At 38.6% G+C, this 15747-nt stretch overlaps 1 protein-coding gene across 1 annotated transcript in view; it reads left to right on the forward strand.

Moving 5' to 3' along the window:
• The window catches only part of ATP8B4 (ATPase phospholipid transporting 8B4 (putative)), a 254776-nt gene that overhangs the window by 156285 nt on the left and 82744 nt on the right, over positions 1 to 15747 (forward strand). The window contains exons 9-11 of the mRNA XM_058665877.1: positions 167 to 249; positions 8624 to 8782; positions 12941 to 13029. Of these exons, the coding sequence (XP_058521860.1) occupies positions 167 to 249; positions 8624 to 8782; positions 12941 to 13029 (331 nt within the window). The remainder of the gene's footprint in view (positions 1 to 166; positions 250 to 8623; positions 8783 to 12940; positions 13030 to 15747) is intronic.

Below are 15747 nucleotides of genomic sequence, written 5' to 3' on the forward strand. Positions count from 1 at the left end.
GAGTCTCTGCCTACTTTGCCCTGACAGTGGGAAAGTGTGAGTGACATTCCAGTCAGGGGCTTTCTGAGAGGGTTTGCATGCACTACACCCACCTGGTTGCTTTGGTAGGTTGCTGTAGGGGCTGTTCCAGATACAAATCCTTGTTGTGTTACTCATTTTTTTATAGGGAAACAAACCTTAAAGTTCGTCATGCACTCTCGGTCACCTCAGAACTTGGAGCAGATATTAGCAGACTTGCAAGATTTGATGGTGAGTGTTTTAATCACAAAAATATGTCAAAACCAAAAAGTAACATCATAAACCATTATCTGAGATCCAAGCTATGTTTCTTTTCATTTGTTGGTAGAACAGTAAAAATCTGCAGGCACAAAAGTCTGTAATCTCTTCTCATGTTAATTAGTTTATGAAGGGGAGAATGGTTTTCTCAGCTCATCATTTTGTCTTTTTTTGTTCTTTAGATCTTGTTGCCTTCAACCCATATTGTCCTTCCTTTGCCTGACCTTGGCCTCCTGTAGTCCCTCAGAATTGCTGAGGGTGAATGCAGGCCACACTTTTCTAACTCCAAGTCTAGCAACCATCCATTATTTTCTGATGCCACAGTGAAAATCAGACACTAAGCTGCAAACTTGGTGACTAGTTATCCTATTTCATGTGTTTCATTGCTTTGCATGGTGAAGATAGTAGGAAGGATATTTAGGTTTATTTTTTCTTCTCTCTCAAAATTTATCTAAAGGAAAGTGTTACAAGGAAATGAGGTAAGGGGGGAGAGAAGGAGAGGAAGATGGAGAAAGATCTTCACTGGTTCACTCCCCAAATGGTCACAATAGCCAAATCTTGGCTAGGCTGGAACTGGGAACTAGGAGATTCATTTTGGTCTCTTGTATGAGTTCTGGAGTCCAAGTACATGAGGAATTTTCTGCTACTTTCTCATGCACATTTTCAGGGAACTGGATTGGAAGCAGGGCCACCAGGACTCAAACCAGCACTTACAAGGAATGCTGGTGCTACAGGCAGTGGCTCTACCCACTACACCACAGTGCTGGTAGAATAATTTTGGGTTTCTTAATCAGTTGACTATGTTATCTTTTATGTCAGGCTATTTTTAAAAATCATCATCTTCACATCGTCCAACCCAGCATCTGATCTTCAGGTCACTATGCTTGTTCTTTCGTAGCTATGTTTCATTGTTTTCTGTTAAGGTTGTCCTTAACTATTCATGGAAGGAGCTCTAGATATTGTCCGTTCTAGGGAGGGAAGCATTTTCTGACTAAGAGACTATGAAGACATAAAATCCTTCAGGAATCAAAAGAATGAAACAATAATGGCAGGGTTGTAGGTACCATGCTAGGTGGTAGGGAGAACATGTGGGACCTTCCTCCCATCTTCCACATTCCCTGGCTTGGCTCACTTGTAATTCTGGCCCTGAATATTACCATTCCCACATAGATTGATTTTGGCGTATTAACAAATCTTCATGAGTTTGAAATTTTCTTCTAAGCTGTTTTCTTTGGATTTACATAATCCTATAAGTTAAGACACAGGGAAGTTTACATTATAAAGTTTCCTCAATGCATAGCATAGAGTATATATTGTCTGTGCTTTGCATTTGTTTGTAAACACTGTCTGGATTCTGTTAATATTTTAAATTATCTTCAATGAATGCTGGAATAACAAATGCTTATAGAAAAATATTCTCTAAGGAGAAATAACCACAAAACTCTGACCAAAATGATTCAGATTAGGTTAACCCAAATTATCTATTACTAAGTAATGTTTTTCAATAAAATTTTAGTTATGTCAGTCCAAGAGAAGCAAATGTGTTCATGAGTCCAAATATTTACTTTAAATATCTCATTGAGTATTTAGGGTAACTTAAACGTAATTTACCAATACTTATTTCTTTGCTGGCAAAATTGTGTATTTATACATCTGTCAGTATATAAGGAGATAGAAATTCAGGATTTTTGGCGTTCTTAACCATTAAAAAGTAGAACATGACTGTTAAAATCATTTAGTTTCCTTTCATAGCTATTGGTACCGATAACCTGCACTAAGATACAGTTACAAACAATATTGGACTCTCAGCATAAACACAGTAAAGGTTTTTATCTTGCTTCCTTCATATTCTGATGCAGCTTGGGTGGCCTTCTGTGTGTGTAGCTTCCATCCTCTGGTTCATTTTCCCAGTGACTGGGCCAGGCCAAAGGCCAGGAGTCTGAAACTTTCTCTGGTCTCCCATGTGGGGATGGGGACCCAAGCGCTCATGCCATCCTCTGCTGCTTTCCCAGGTCATTAGCAGTGAACTGGATAGGAAATGGAGCTGCCAGGACATGAACTGGTGCCTCATCAGAGGCCTAACCTAGGCCATAGCACTAGCTCTGCCCCTGGTTTAAACTGTATACATGTTGCTAAAATTGAAGGCAAGAATACTCCCTGACCTAAAAACTCTTGTATAGCCATTTGGAAACAGGTTTAGGAAGCTTAAAGGACTTGCCCATATATAAAAGCAGTGTTTTAAAAATGCTCCATAAAATTAATTCTAAACTACATTAATAAGTGCTACTCTCTGATGTGAGTTAAATTTGCCTCACAAAGGATATGCAACGTAATTCCCAATGTATAATTGCTTTCCTAAGCAAAGGCAACATAACACTTGTCTTTTATTCTCTATTTTGTCAAATTGTGGTTGCTTTTCAGAAAAACATGTCAGACTCAGGAGGCTGGTACACTTCTGGGGTAAGATGAAAATTGTGCTGGAGTTACTATTTCATTCTGAAACCATAGGTTACGTTTCAGTCTAAATTGCAAGGCTGCATGGCGTCGTATGGGTTTATTCCTATTAGATGATTTCCTGTTTCCATGAAGGAATCTGATTGGATTAATGGGGGTTAATTTGATGTAAGCACAAATTAGATTTTCCTGTTAGCAGCCAAGTTTAAAGAACTCAAGGGTCTCTGATGTAAGCTGTGGTATGAAAAATGTAGAAGAGTTGGGACAATTAACAAACCCTAAATCCCTTGCCACAGTTGCTTTTTCCAGTAGCTTTCATTTTTCCCCATTTTCCCTACATGTACTTCATTCCAAGTCCAGTCTGCATATTTTAGTTTCAGTCTCTCCCTTATTCTTCAAACACCCACACTCTAATACTATCTTCAATTATTTATCTACAAGACTGTGCTATTCTGTTTTTTCCACTTTCATTTTCCTCTTTCACTTCTTATGTTAGTTATTTGTCCTTGTGCAGTGTCTTTCTCTGTAATTCTTTCTTTTGTATTTCGTATCACTCACCAAATTAATTTATTTATGTATTCATTAATGTTTCCGAAGGACAAGATGTAATATGAAATGTGCAGAATTCAGTATATCTCTGTGTTATTAAGTTTCTTTTGATCCTTTTATCCTCCGTTTTCTTTCCCAACCTCTAATTTTGTTGTCTTTAACTTATTCTAATAGTGTCAACAGATTCTGGATTTTTCTGATGATTAGTAAAAGGCTATTGAAACAGAGATCAAAACCGGATATAGCATTCTTTAGTTAAAATAGAAGTATGACATCAGCATCATGTGCATTTGGAAATGCCCTGCTTAACTATGGCAAGGAATAATAGACGAGACAGGTATCGGAAGCATGCCCTTTCCCGTGTTTGGTCTGTGCTGTGTCTATCTTACAGCTTGTGACTTCGGGGCACATCTGGATATGACATTATTTTTGCTTTGGTTATTAAGTGATTCCCCCCCCCCCTCCAGACTTGCCAAAACAGTATCTGTAACACCAAACTTCAAGTTTTTAATGTGTTACTGTAACTGCCCATCTCCCACATATCCAAAGACCTGTCTTCTCTATTCTTATTCCTAGAAAGGGCTCCACTGAGGACCCTAAGTGGGGACAACAAGGTTAAAAACTGAGATGGGTTGAGTCTCAGGATATCTTGGGCAAGCCTCTTTGCCTCTCCACTTCTGCATCTTTATCCAGGCATAGTGTCTTCCTGGTTGTGTTTCCAAGCATTTCATTCTTCACTCATTTACTCAATAAAGGTATATTTAATGTAACACCAAGAAATTTGCTAAGCCTGCAAATACAGAGGTTAAGAAGTCAGATGCAGGGTGCACTTTCACAGAACTTACAGCTCTGGGGATGCCCTTAATAAGGTAAATGGCCAAAAGTTTTCAGGCTCTACACATGCATCGGTCACCGTGCTAAGTAATTACATAAAATACCTTACTAAATTCTTATTGTGCCTGAAGGAAGATATTAGTATTTGCTCCAGTTTAGGATGATATCCAGATAAATTTCATAACTCTTATATTGTCATATATAGTCTTATATGGCTACTAAATAGACAAAACAGTAGGAACCCCAGCATACTGATAAAGTCTCTTCTACAGAGGATATAGAATCTTTATCTCTGACCCACAAGCAGAAAGGCAGCATTGGAGGGTGAGGCAATTCAGCACATGTTTAGCTCCTGATCAAGGTAAAACATGCATGCTAAGAATACTCTAAAGATGCAAAATCCATGATTAAAGATCAAGTCCATCCAGGACTAGGATGAGATCATGTTGCTGAATAAATAAGTCTTTAAAGAAATCAAAAGTTGCAGTGTTTTCAGTATGTTTGAATGCCAGGATCCTTGACAAGCATATATAGAAGTGCTTGGCAGACATGTGAGAACAGTGCGCAAGACAGAATTGTATTACTGTAGATAAATCCAGTTATTTCAAAAGTTCTTCTATAAATATTTTTAAACATTTCAAACATCAGAAAAAGTATTGATATGTAGTCTGTTGATACATACCATGATCTGATATAATCACAAATATATAAAAATAAATTGGGTGGGCTTTGATTTAAGTTAATATCTTATGGAACATGAAAAACCTTGACAAATAACTGGAAATGGTTGTCAATGACACATTTGTAAACTGGATATTCTTTTGCCGTTAGGAAAGCCCCGGATGTAAATTGTCCAAATGTGTTTAACAATCTTTTGCATATTGTTACTGAGTTGACTGAGATCTGTTTTCTGCAACTCATGACAAGTTTACATTTTTTGTGTGACTGTTAATACTGATTTCTGAACCAGGGAATGGTTGACTCTTTATTCAGGAATCTTTGTGTATTTTGTGGTCCCTTCTAAAGGATAGCATGTGTGTAATTAAAACACAGGAAAATAAGCATCTCTTTCTGGTTAAAAAAAAAATGAAGAAAGCCTCAGTTAGCTGAGGCTGGTTGGTTTTTGGCCTAGCAGCTAGCATTCCCACTCACCTAGAAAGAAGCATAACTTAATGGCATGGCTTATGCCTGGGGCAAAGATTGCATATGAAGACTTGAAGACCAATTTGCCTCTTTGTTGGTGCTGATATGGTTCTTAAGGTGGTAATGAGGAGAGTAGCTGAGGCTACAAGGTTGGAGAGGTTTTAGAAAATACCCAGGTGACACTCTTCTAAGAAAAATATTTATCACAATGACTAGGGCAACACTAGTGGGCAAGTCCCTGGCTAAAGAAATTTTTGCATAGCAAGAGCGATGTTTTAGGCAATAGATGATTTGTCTAATGGAAGAATTGCACTGCAGCAAATCCAGAGATAATGCTAGTAATACTAATATAGCACATGGGAGGAAATAAAGTCAGTTTCTCCAGATAGTTGTGGAATATTGGTTACTGTATTAATGATAAACGCTACACTTCCACATTGAAGTATCTTCAAAAGTTTTTGAAATATACCTGAATATCATTTTTACATCCAAATAAACATCTTTAAATTATATTTTTCCATGAACTTCTTGAAGTCCTTTAATCTTCAATTTGATCAACTTGACAATTATTCAACAAAGTAGCTGACTTAGTTATCTAAGAAGGCCTAGAACAAATTTTATGATTGTGAAATGAATGAATTGCTGTCTGCTTTTACCTCTTTCCTCTTTGGAGGGGCAAATGAATGCTAATTTGATGATATTTCAGCCTAATTAATGACATAATCTCCACCAGTTGTGTCACTGCCCATTAAAGACTTTTTTTGCTCTGTGTATTCAGCCAATGATCATTGTAAGAAATTATCTATTTTCTTGACTGTTTTCAATTTGTAAACTGGTTTTTGTCTTCTCTGATGTGATTAACGAAAGGAAAAGGTTCTCAGATTTTTGGTTTTTGATGAGGATATATTTTTAGCTGCTTCTACTGTGCTTTAAGGTTCCTAGATTTCAGTGTGTCAGTTCCATTTGGCTGCCATCATGTTTGCCAAACCAGCACCTCTGCTGCAGCCCTGCTATTTGGTCTTCCAATACTCCTTTATCATTATTGCCATAGGAATCTCTGCCATTTCCCCCATTCCCATCATTTTAGTCTTATTATAATATCCATGTCATCTCCCACCCTACTCCTTGAAATTATCTGAATTGCTTTCCATTCATCTATCCCACCTTAAGGTCCTATTAGGTTGACACTGTGGCCGTTACAGGAATACAGAGGTGAATTCAGCACTCCCTTGAAAACAACTTGCTCTCTTCTTTTAGATCTGGAAAAAAACAGAAATTGGGAAGCTTTTTTGTTGTATGCTGAGAAAAGGGAAGTGTAAGGGTTCTTAATGACCAAAAAAAAAAAAAAAAAAAGCTTTCTTCCTGCCACTGTGTTTTGACTGGGTCCTATGTTTAGTCCTTCAATCATTGGGCCCACACTGTTTGAGAAAGCTGAATTGGGGATTGGCTTCCAAGAACCCAGCAGAACCCCTTTCTGCCCGTGTCTGTCTAGACCACTCCCTTGATGTGGGGCCAGAGTAGATGAGCCCTGGGGCCAGGGAGGACTGAGCCAACATGTTCAAGGCTGTATTTGCCTCCATGACAGTCTTTGCTTACGACAATGAAAATGATCAAATAAGCCTGTTTTTTATATTCCTATTGGCAGGGATTGTGTTCATGTTTTTGCCCAGAGCACTTTTTTTTTTTTTTTTTTTTGTGGTCAAATTTGAAGCCTAAGAAATTGAGTCCTTGGTCAAGAAATTGGAATAGTAATCAACCTGTTATTGTTTCCTGTAGATTTTGCTGGTAATACTCAAGGTTGTACTGAATTCAGGAATGAAAATTATCAGTCAAGAAAAAAATCACAGATTTTGAGAATTCAGAAAAGTCCTTATCCACAATGTAGTCAAACAAACAACTTAAGCTAATTTAAATCGATCTTAATTTTGTGCTGTATTATCCTTGGTAGGCTATCATGAGAGCTAACCAGAATCCAATCTCTTCCTTTGCTGTAAGAAATGACTTTGTCGGCTTATTTGACCTAACTCCGAGTTTGGAAAAACAGTCGCGAGGCCCAGAATCCCTTATTTATTTCAGGGTTCAGTTGACTTGTTTCTCTTGTGTGATGCAAGGTCTGCTGAAGTTAGTTATCGGTTAGTCAGCAGTGATCAGGCCGTGTGAAAACTGGTTACTTCCTGGGAAAGAAGGCAACCAGTACAAGCAGCTGGCAGGTGAACAGGTCACTTGGAGAAGAATGGAGGCACCATGATGGAGACGTTTCTCCATTTTTACCTGAAGAAATCCCCCACTCCCTTTATTTTACAAACAACACTTTTTAGGTTTCAACCTGCCATGTTGGCTGCTGATTAAATTCATGTACGTTTTACTGTTTTGGAGTGAGGGAAACTTGTAGTCAGTAACCTCTTGCCTGATTCTGACTTGAAATTTGATTGGATCTACCTACACTCTTTTATTTTTTCTTCCCTCTTTGTTTTCTCTCCCCTCAGTCCTCTTTCCTTCTCTCCATGCTATTTTTTTATGTATACCTTTTTACTCTTTACGTGTAGAAACTGAATACCACTTGTTTGCAAGACAAATGAACATTAATCTAATGGTTATGTTTTGTGACAAGATTCATCAAAGATTATTTCTGGTTTCTTTTTCTATCTAATGACTCCCACCCTAAATGTGTATTTTCTTATTGAAATAATGGAACAAATTGATTCATTGACATGGAGTAGACATGTGCTTGTGTTTGGAATGGGCTTGTAATTGATAAAAGATAGAAATATCTGGCCAGATTGGGGCAAGTTAAATGGTGCCTTTGTGAGTCTCCCCCAGCTCTAAATCTAATCAAGATAAGAAGCAAAGAACAGCTGAAAGGAATCACACGCATTCCCAGGCACATGTGGCAAACGAGATCCAGCTCTGTCTGTGGTGGGCTATAGGATCTCTGAAACTCGGAGACCAGAAAGATGATTAACTTGTGCTGTGAAACTGGAAGTATGCCATCTTAGCCTGTTTGACAGTTCACATCAAGGCCAAAGAAAAACTTTTAGGACAGTCCTCACTTTCTCTTTTCAAAAACCATTTGCTACAAACTAGAAGTGAAGATGCGTGATTTCCTTTAAGGGAAAAACAATCTCTTGGCTCCTGAGGTTTCTCGTTTGGATAGCACAGAGAGCTGTGTTGCAAGATGTCTGATGGTTCTCAATCATTGTACCACCCCACTTATTTTCCTAGCATGATGCTGGACATGTGACATAATGAAGTTTAAAAAGGAAGGCTACATCTAGTGTGTATGACTGGGGAGGTGGTAAAACAGGAGTGGAGGACTGCAGACAGTCTGAGCGGCAGCATGAAGAGCTTTTCTTTCTCTCTTTTGCAGGGATTGTTGTCTGCGAGGCACCTAACAACAAATTAGATCAATTCTCAGGCGTCCTCTCTTGGAAGGAAAGCAAATACCCCCTCAACAATGAGAAGATCATCCTGAGAGGCTGTGTCCTCAGAAACACCAGCTGGTGCTTTGGATTGGTGGTTTTTGCAGGTACTTCCCTGGGGTGGATCTGTATGCCCCTCCCTGTGACACAGATCAGTGCATCCCACCGGTCTGCACATTTAAAGGAGAATGGTGCTTTCATGAAGCACACAGCACAGCTCTGGAGTTGACTTTAGAGTGCAGGGACCTGGAGGTGGAAGGGACTTTGATCTTAAAGTAGCCCAGGAAGTCCTGATATACAGGGAGCCCCTGACACCTGCAACTTCAGAATCCCAGGGTCCTCATTACACAGTGCAGTTTAGAAACCCACTGTTGAATTTCTGTTTCCTTAGACCACATCTGAATTGCTCCTGCTATTTTCTGTATTAAACAGCCACCTTTGAAGTGAGGGAAAATCATGAAAGAAGGTCCCTTGTTCTGTTGTGAATGTTGTTTGGAAAGGTCAAGAAGCCCTTTTGAAAAAGCCTTCTTTCTTGGAGGCATTTCTGTTTGTGCTCCGTAGTTGCTGCTTCTTTTTGTAAGCAGGATAGCAGGTTCTGGAAACAGTGCCTGGTGGGAGTGGTGCAGCGACAGAGGAGGGAGTGGAAGTGCCTCTTCGACTTTATCCTGCCATCTTTCCCTTCTCTGCTTTACTTCTGTGACCCCAAGGTGGCACACTCCTACTGAGGAAGATTTCAGTAGCCCCATTTCCTGAAGCCACTGAAATTGTACCCATAACTTCCATCGCCAGCTCTTGATTTTCCAAAATCTTGTTTATTGTGACACCAAATTAAGATGTAATTTGGGGCCGGTGACTATATGTGCAATCAAAGTTGGGATGTTTTTCCTTAACTGACTTTCTTCAACAACAACAACATGTTCATTAAAGGCTCCGTTGGGGTCCAAGCTTAGAGAAGTTCTCCCTCTTCCCCCTAAGTACTCTCAGCTGTGGACGTCAACAGGGCCCTTGCTGCTTGGGGCACTGCCATTGTAGGGACTTGGGAAATCCCTAGAAGTGAGGCAGTAGATGTGCTTTTATCTGGAGATGAACATGTTTGGCTTCATGACTTTCATCAGCTGCTTTTGTTCTTCAGTCAGGGAAATAAAATTGTGTATTGTGCACTGAGACTTTTTGAAGGTCCTGTTGGGTTTGCTCCCTGCTGCAGAAAGTGGGGTGTCTTGTTTGCATTTGAATGATTAATTTACAATCCTAGTTCAACCGCGGCATGTTATATATATACTAGCACAGCTGTTGAGAGCTTTCCTTTATAACTTTGTCTCAGTGGGAGAATTTTGTTACATGGAAAGAAATGAGGTGATACATTTGCCCAATTTGAGTAGAGAAGATCTGGGTTCAGATATGTTTGCCAGCTGTGGTAACAAGTAACCTTGGTTAATTACTCCTCTGGACATTTGGTTCCTTCTGCAACAACATGGGCATAATGAGGAGTACACTGGAAAGCCTCAATGAAAAAAAATGCGTATGTTGGACAATGCTGAACCTTTGTCACACTTTTCCCTTCTTTCATCGTCAATTCAGAGCATACTGCCTGCCCCCTAGGCTGACAGTTGGGAAAACTTCTGTCTATGCATGGGCAGGAATAGTGAGGAGCATCCTGGACACCCTTATCAGGTGGTATCTGTAAGCAGAACATGGTAGTGTTGGCTTTAGCTAGGACACAGATGTTAACAAGAAGCTTACCTGGAATAATGGCAAGCAGAAGAATTAATGATTGATTTTGTTAATGAGTGTCTTAGATCTCCTGATTCTTGAGACACTTAGTTTTAGGTGAGCAGATAGAGCTTATGAAGGTTATCTAGAATGAACTAAGGGCTATTATTTCTATATTAATATATTATACCAACCATGAAGAATTATGCAAGGAATGTGGTTGATGCTGATATAGTTTACTTTATAAATCTATCATTTATTTACATTAATGGGTGGGTCCATCACTCTAATTACGGCTTTCCTTCTGCTCAGCAGAGAAGCAAGTCTGATTGCAGAGGACAACATCTTCTTCATTTAAAGTGTCTGAAGGTGTCAGCCCTATCTTGGGTTTTACTTTTATTTTTTTCTGGATGTCTCCCTTTTGCCTCAGTTCTCTTCTCAACTCTTCTGTCTGACCCAGAGGCTGACTTGTGTGATTTACAGTAGAGGATTTCTTGAACTCTGGCTTGTAGTTGGATTCTGTCAGTGAGCCCTGGGGAAGAGTGAAAAGGAGAGAAGATTAAGGTCAAGGTATTTTTTTTTCTCTCCCAGATGTATCTCTGTGTGATCACTGCAGACTGGCTAGGTCCCTCAACATTGACTACTTTGTCCATAAAGGGTACAGACCCTTGCTGCCTTTCTCTGTTAGGGTTCTATAATTCCTCTCTCCGCTCATCCCTTCTGGTTTAAGTAGAGAAATAGTTTGATGGCTAAGCTCTTGCTTGCTGCACTAACATTTTGTTTTCCATGTACCTTTGCCTACACTTTTGTAAAGAGTTTTTTTTAAATAAACTCTATTCTAATGATCCTTTTCCATTCGTTTAATTTTAAAAGTCTGAATGAAATACAATATTAAATATATACTGGTTGATGAGTTTATATAGTTTTAAAAAATTAGAGCAAGAGATTTGAAGTTAGATCTGTTGAGGTTCAAGTTCTGGCTCTGACCACTACATGAGAAAACTTAGGTAACTTGGGTCTTCAAGTTTCCATTGCAAAACTTCACAATGTTCACAGAAAAATAGAATTAAGAGAATTAAGAATACAATTAAATTTAAATTTTCCATGAATGTTTTGTCCATTAAATATTTATTTTTTGAAAGGCAGAGTTACAGAGAAGGCGACAGTCAGAAAAAGAAATAGATAGAGATAGAGATAGGGATAGAGAGAGAGAGAGAGAAAGAAAAGAGAGAGCTTTCATCTGTTGATCTACTTCTCAAATGAGTGCAATGGGCAAATTTGGACTAGGCTGAAGCCAGGAGCCCGAACTACATGTGGTTCTTCCGTGTGGATGGTCAAGGCCTAAACTCTTGAACTGTTATGTATTGCGTTCCCAGATGCATTAGTAGCAAGCTGAGTCAGAAGTGGATCAGACTTGAACCAGTATTCTGGTACAGGATACTGGTGTTGTAAGTAGCAGTTTTGGCCACTGTGCCACAACACAATGACTTCTATAAAAATTTTGAAGTTCTTTCATGAGAGTTAATTTCTGCATTACTGTTTTTGCTGTAATGATTGGTCTAGAAGTGAGGTTGAATAATAATGGGGAGATGAGGAAATAGGAACTATAGCAAAAATTATTCCAAGATCTTTGGTTATGAGGAAAATAAATATTAAAATACTTGCTTATCAGTCCATGAAGTGTAGTGTTAATGTGTGTGTGCTTATGTGCCTACAAAGTGTGACCCTTGAACACCAAGCCAGTTTGTCAATATTTCAGTTTTTAGCAGTCACAAACTCTATTTGGTCTTTGTGATTTCTATTACAAAAGATTTTTTTTTACTCGCAATGTTCATATGATGTTAATAAATAATTCTGATAAAATGTGGGTGTTCTATGATACACAACCAGGGCTGGTACACTGGAATATAATCTCCAACTAAAGAGATTGTTGTGAGACCTTAAGATTAAATTCTATTTAGTTTTTAAGAGAAGCTAACTCTTAAAACTTTTCAATGGACACATAATAGTGGAATATATTTATGGTATGTAGGCTGATAATACACATATACAATGTATCATGTTCAAATAAAGTTAATGAACATTTCTCTTATAACATCTGTCATTTCTTTGTGTTGGAAATTCCCCAACTCCTCTCTTCTAGTTCTCAGTAAGTAATCGGATTTTTTTTCCCTTCCATTTTTAGCCTTCGTATCGTGAATTATGTTTACTGCACACTTTTTAATATTTCCAAGGTATTATTCAATTTTATTGTCTTAGTTGTGTTTAACTGCTTTAAACCACCAGGAAATTCATGAACAAAATTTTAAAGAATAGCTTTCCTTAAATCTTTCAGATAAAAGTTCTTTGAATTAATCTTAAGAAAACTGATTTTCTTGCAGTTTAGAAGATTGCTGTTAAGCCAGTAGTTGAGTCAAACACCACTTGATGGCTCTTGCTCTTAGTACAAGTAAAATTATTTTGAGATATGTGTTTTTACCTTTCAGAAACATTGAAATGAGTATTATTACTGTTATTGATACATAATAGTGTTCAAGTTGTTATTTTTCTTACAGGTCCAGACACTAAACTGATGCAAAACAGTGGAAAGGCAAAGTTTAAAAGAACAAGCATCGATAGATTCATGAATACGCTAGTACTGTGGGTAAGTTATGAGAATAAAATTATGCAATGCCAGTCATTGCTATCTTGATACATTTCTTACGTTTTGCTGGAAATTCTTTCAGAAATATAGTCTCCCTGTGAGGCTCAATTTGGGAGACTTTTACATTTGAGGCTTAGTTATTCTATATCCAAGATTATGGATTCACAACTTGTGGTAGAAGTTGTGTGAGATTGGTCAGTACTCATGGAGTCCTTCACAGGATTCCAAATTATCCATAATCCAAGGATTTGTTTTTGAAAAACCGAAGCTTACTTTTCTGGCAGCTTGGTGTTTTGGCTGTCTTACCTCTGCCCAAGTCCTCTCAGCATTGCTTATGAATAGGGCTGGCTTTATGGGTGTCTGCCTCATCAGCTATAGGGCCCTACACTCAGAAAGACCTTCTGCTTGTTTTAGTTGGTCCAATATCACTATCCAGACTTTCCTAATAACATGGAGTATTGTTTCGCCATTTGCCTTGTGTCCTGCAAATTATGTGACTGTTTCTTCTTATTAATCCTCTGAGCCCCAAGTCATAATTCTCCCACAGAGGCATCTAAATATCTTTAATCTGTGACCTGTCTCTCCTACAAATTGGTTGAAATGATTTTCTCTAACACCTGTTTAATGAAAACAGGTGTTTCTCACATCCCATCCTTTAAAATATGCTTATTATTGCTTTATGTACTTATTGATGGATTTGAGAGAGAGACACACAGGGAGAAAGAGAGAACCTCCCATCGACTGGTTTACTCTCTAAATGCCCACAGCAGCCAGGGATGGCTGAGCTGAATTCAGGAGCTGGGAACTCAAGACCAGGGTGTTAGGGATGCAAGTATTCAAGCCATCACATGACGCCTCCCAGAGTATGTATTAACAGGAAGCCAGAATGGAGAGTGGAACTTGGATCAAACCCAGGCACTGGGTGTCTTAATTAGATACCTACCCCCATTCTAGCCTTTTGTTAGTTAAGTGTGTGCTATCCCATGCTCTTGACTTGATTAATATTTGACTCTGGAAGTCTGAAGATACTGATTTTGTCATATGAGAACAGTGACTTTGAATCATGTTTCCCCATGCTCTCCATTATGGTCTCACATGTTGTCATAATAAATCTGAGCTCAATATATATTTCCTTCACTGATGTGTAATAGTTAAATACTGAATAAGGAAATTAACATTGACTGACACAAAATACTGCCCAAGATGTACTTTAATTTAGCAGCATCAGGCTGGGCTTTTCTTTTGGCTATAACTGTTTCTTTGGGACAAGACTGAAGGAGTTTGTGCCCTCTCCCAAAATTCCTCATTAAAATAACTGCAATCCAAGCTCCAAAGTTGTGTGACGATTGCATGTTCCTCTACTGTGGAATAAAATTACTGGTTCTGAGCAGAGAACTAGCCAAACGTTATAGGATAGAAAATAAGATGGTTCTTTGAGAGAAGTTAGAAGTCAAATTCATCTTCAATTTAGGGCATTTACTGCCAACTATCATATAGCTTAATGCTTTATATATATATATATATATAATTTTATATATATATATAATTTTTTTTCCATGATGTGGTTCTGTAGGTACAGGGATTCCTGCCTCCCCTTCACTTTCTCTTTCTTCATTCTCCACCCATTCTTTATTTTCTTTCTGACTTAATGCTTTACAGTAATATGATTCAATTAATTTTTTTCTCCTTTGTTTGTAGTGATACAGGCATCAGTTGGGTAAGATGTTGGTAATTGCTTTTCTCTAATACATGGTTTTCTAATGTATCTTACATCGGGCTTTCTCCATGGTGTTTCTATGTCCATACTTAGTTTTGTGAGATGAAAGAATAGAGAAGTCAGCTGTAGGATTTGTGGTTATCCTTTCTTGGAGGAAAACAGAAATAGGGGAAGTTCATTTCCTTTCCTGAGTCTCACTCCTTCCTTAGCAATGAATCTTCATGAGACCTTGATATCTTATGCTGCTCTTTGCAAATGTGAAAAGCATTTTTAAAGATTTTAATTAAACATCTTAAGAAACATTTTTGGGCCCGGCAGCGTGGCCTAGTGGCTAAGGTCCTCGCCTTGAACGCCCCGGGGTCCCATATGGGCGCCAGTTCTAATCCCGGCAGCTCTACTTCCTATCCAGCTCCCTGCTTGTGGCCTGGGAAAGCAGTCGAGGACGGCCCAATGCATTGGGACCCTGTACCCGCGTGGGAGACCCGGAAGAGGTTCCTGGTTCCCAGCATCGGATCGGCGCGCACCGGCCCGTTGTGGCTCACTTGGGGAGTGAATCATTGGATGGAAGATCTTCCTCTCTGTCTCTCCTCCTCTCTGTATATCTGACCGTAATAAAAAAATAAATAAATCTTTTTTTTAAAAAGAAAAGAAACATCTTTAAAAACTTTATAATAATGGAACACTTGTATAGATAGAGTACAGGATGGCAACTCAGTATATTTTATATAGTCGTGATCAAATCAGAGTAATTGGCATTTCCATCTTCTTACAACGTTTGTTGCTCCTGTAATGTCCTTTCTCGTGTGTGTGGCACTGAGCAGAACATTGCGACTCTGGCAGCTCATTCGGTTCAGGCCACACCATGTTCACTGACTTGGTGTCCTTCCTCTCAAAGCTGAGATTCTGGATTCACAGCAATTGATCTTGTCTGCTAAATTGCTCTACTCCCCAAATATCTGTTTTGCTAACATTAACACAAATAACAATATGTTTTAGCCCAC

Source organism: Ochotona princeps, chromosome 6 (genome assembly GCF_030435755.1).
Source record: "Ochotona princeps isolate mOchPri1 chromosome 6, mOchPri1.hap1, whole genome shotgun sequence".
NCBI lineage: Eukaryota > Metazoa > Chordata > Mammalia > Lagomorpha > Ochotonidae > Ochotona > Ochotona princeps.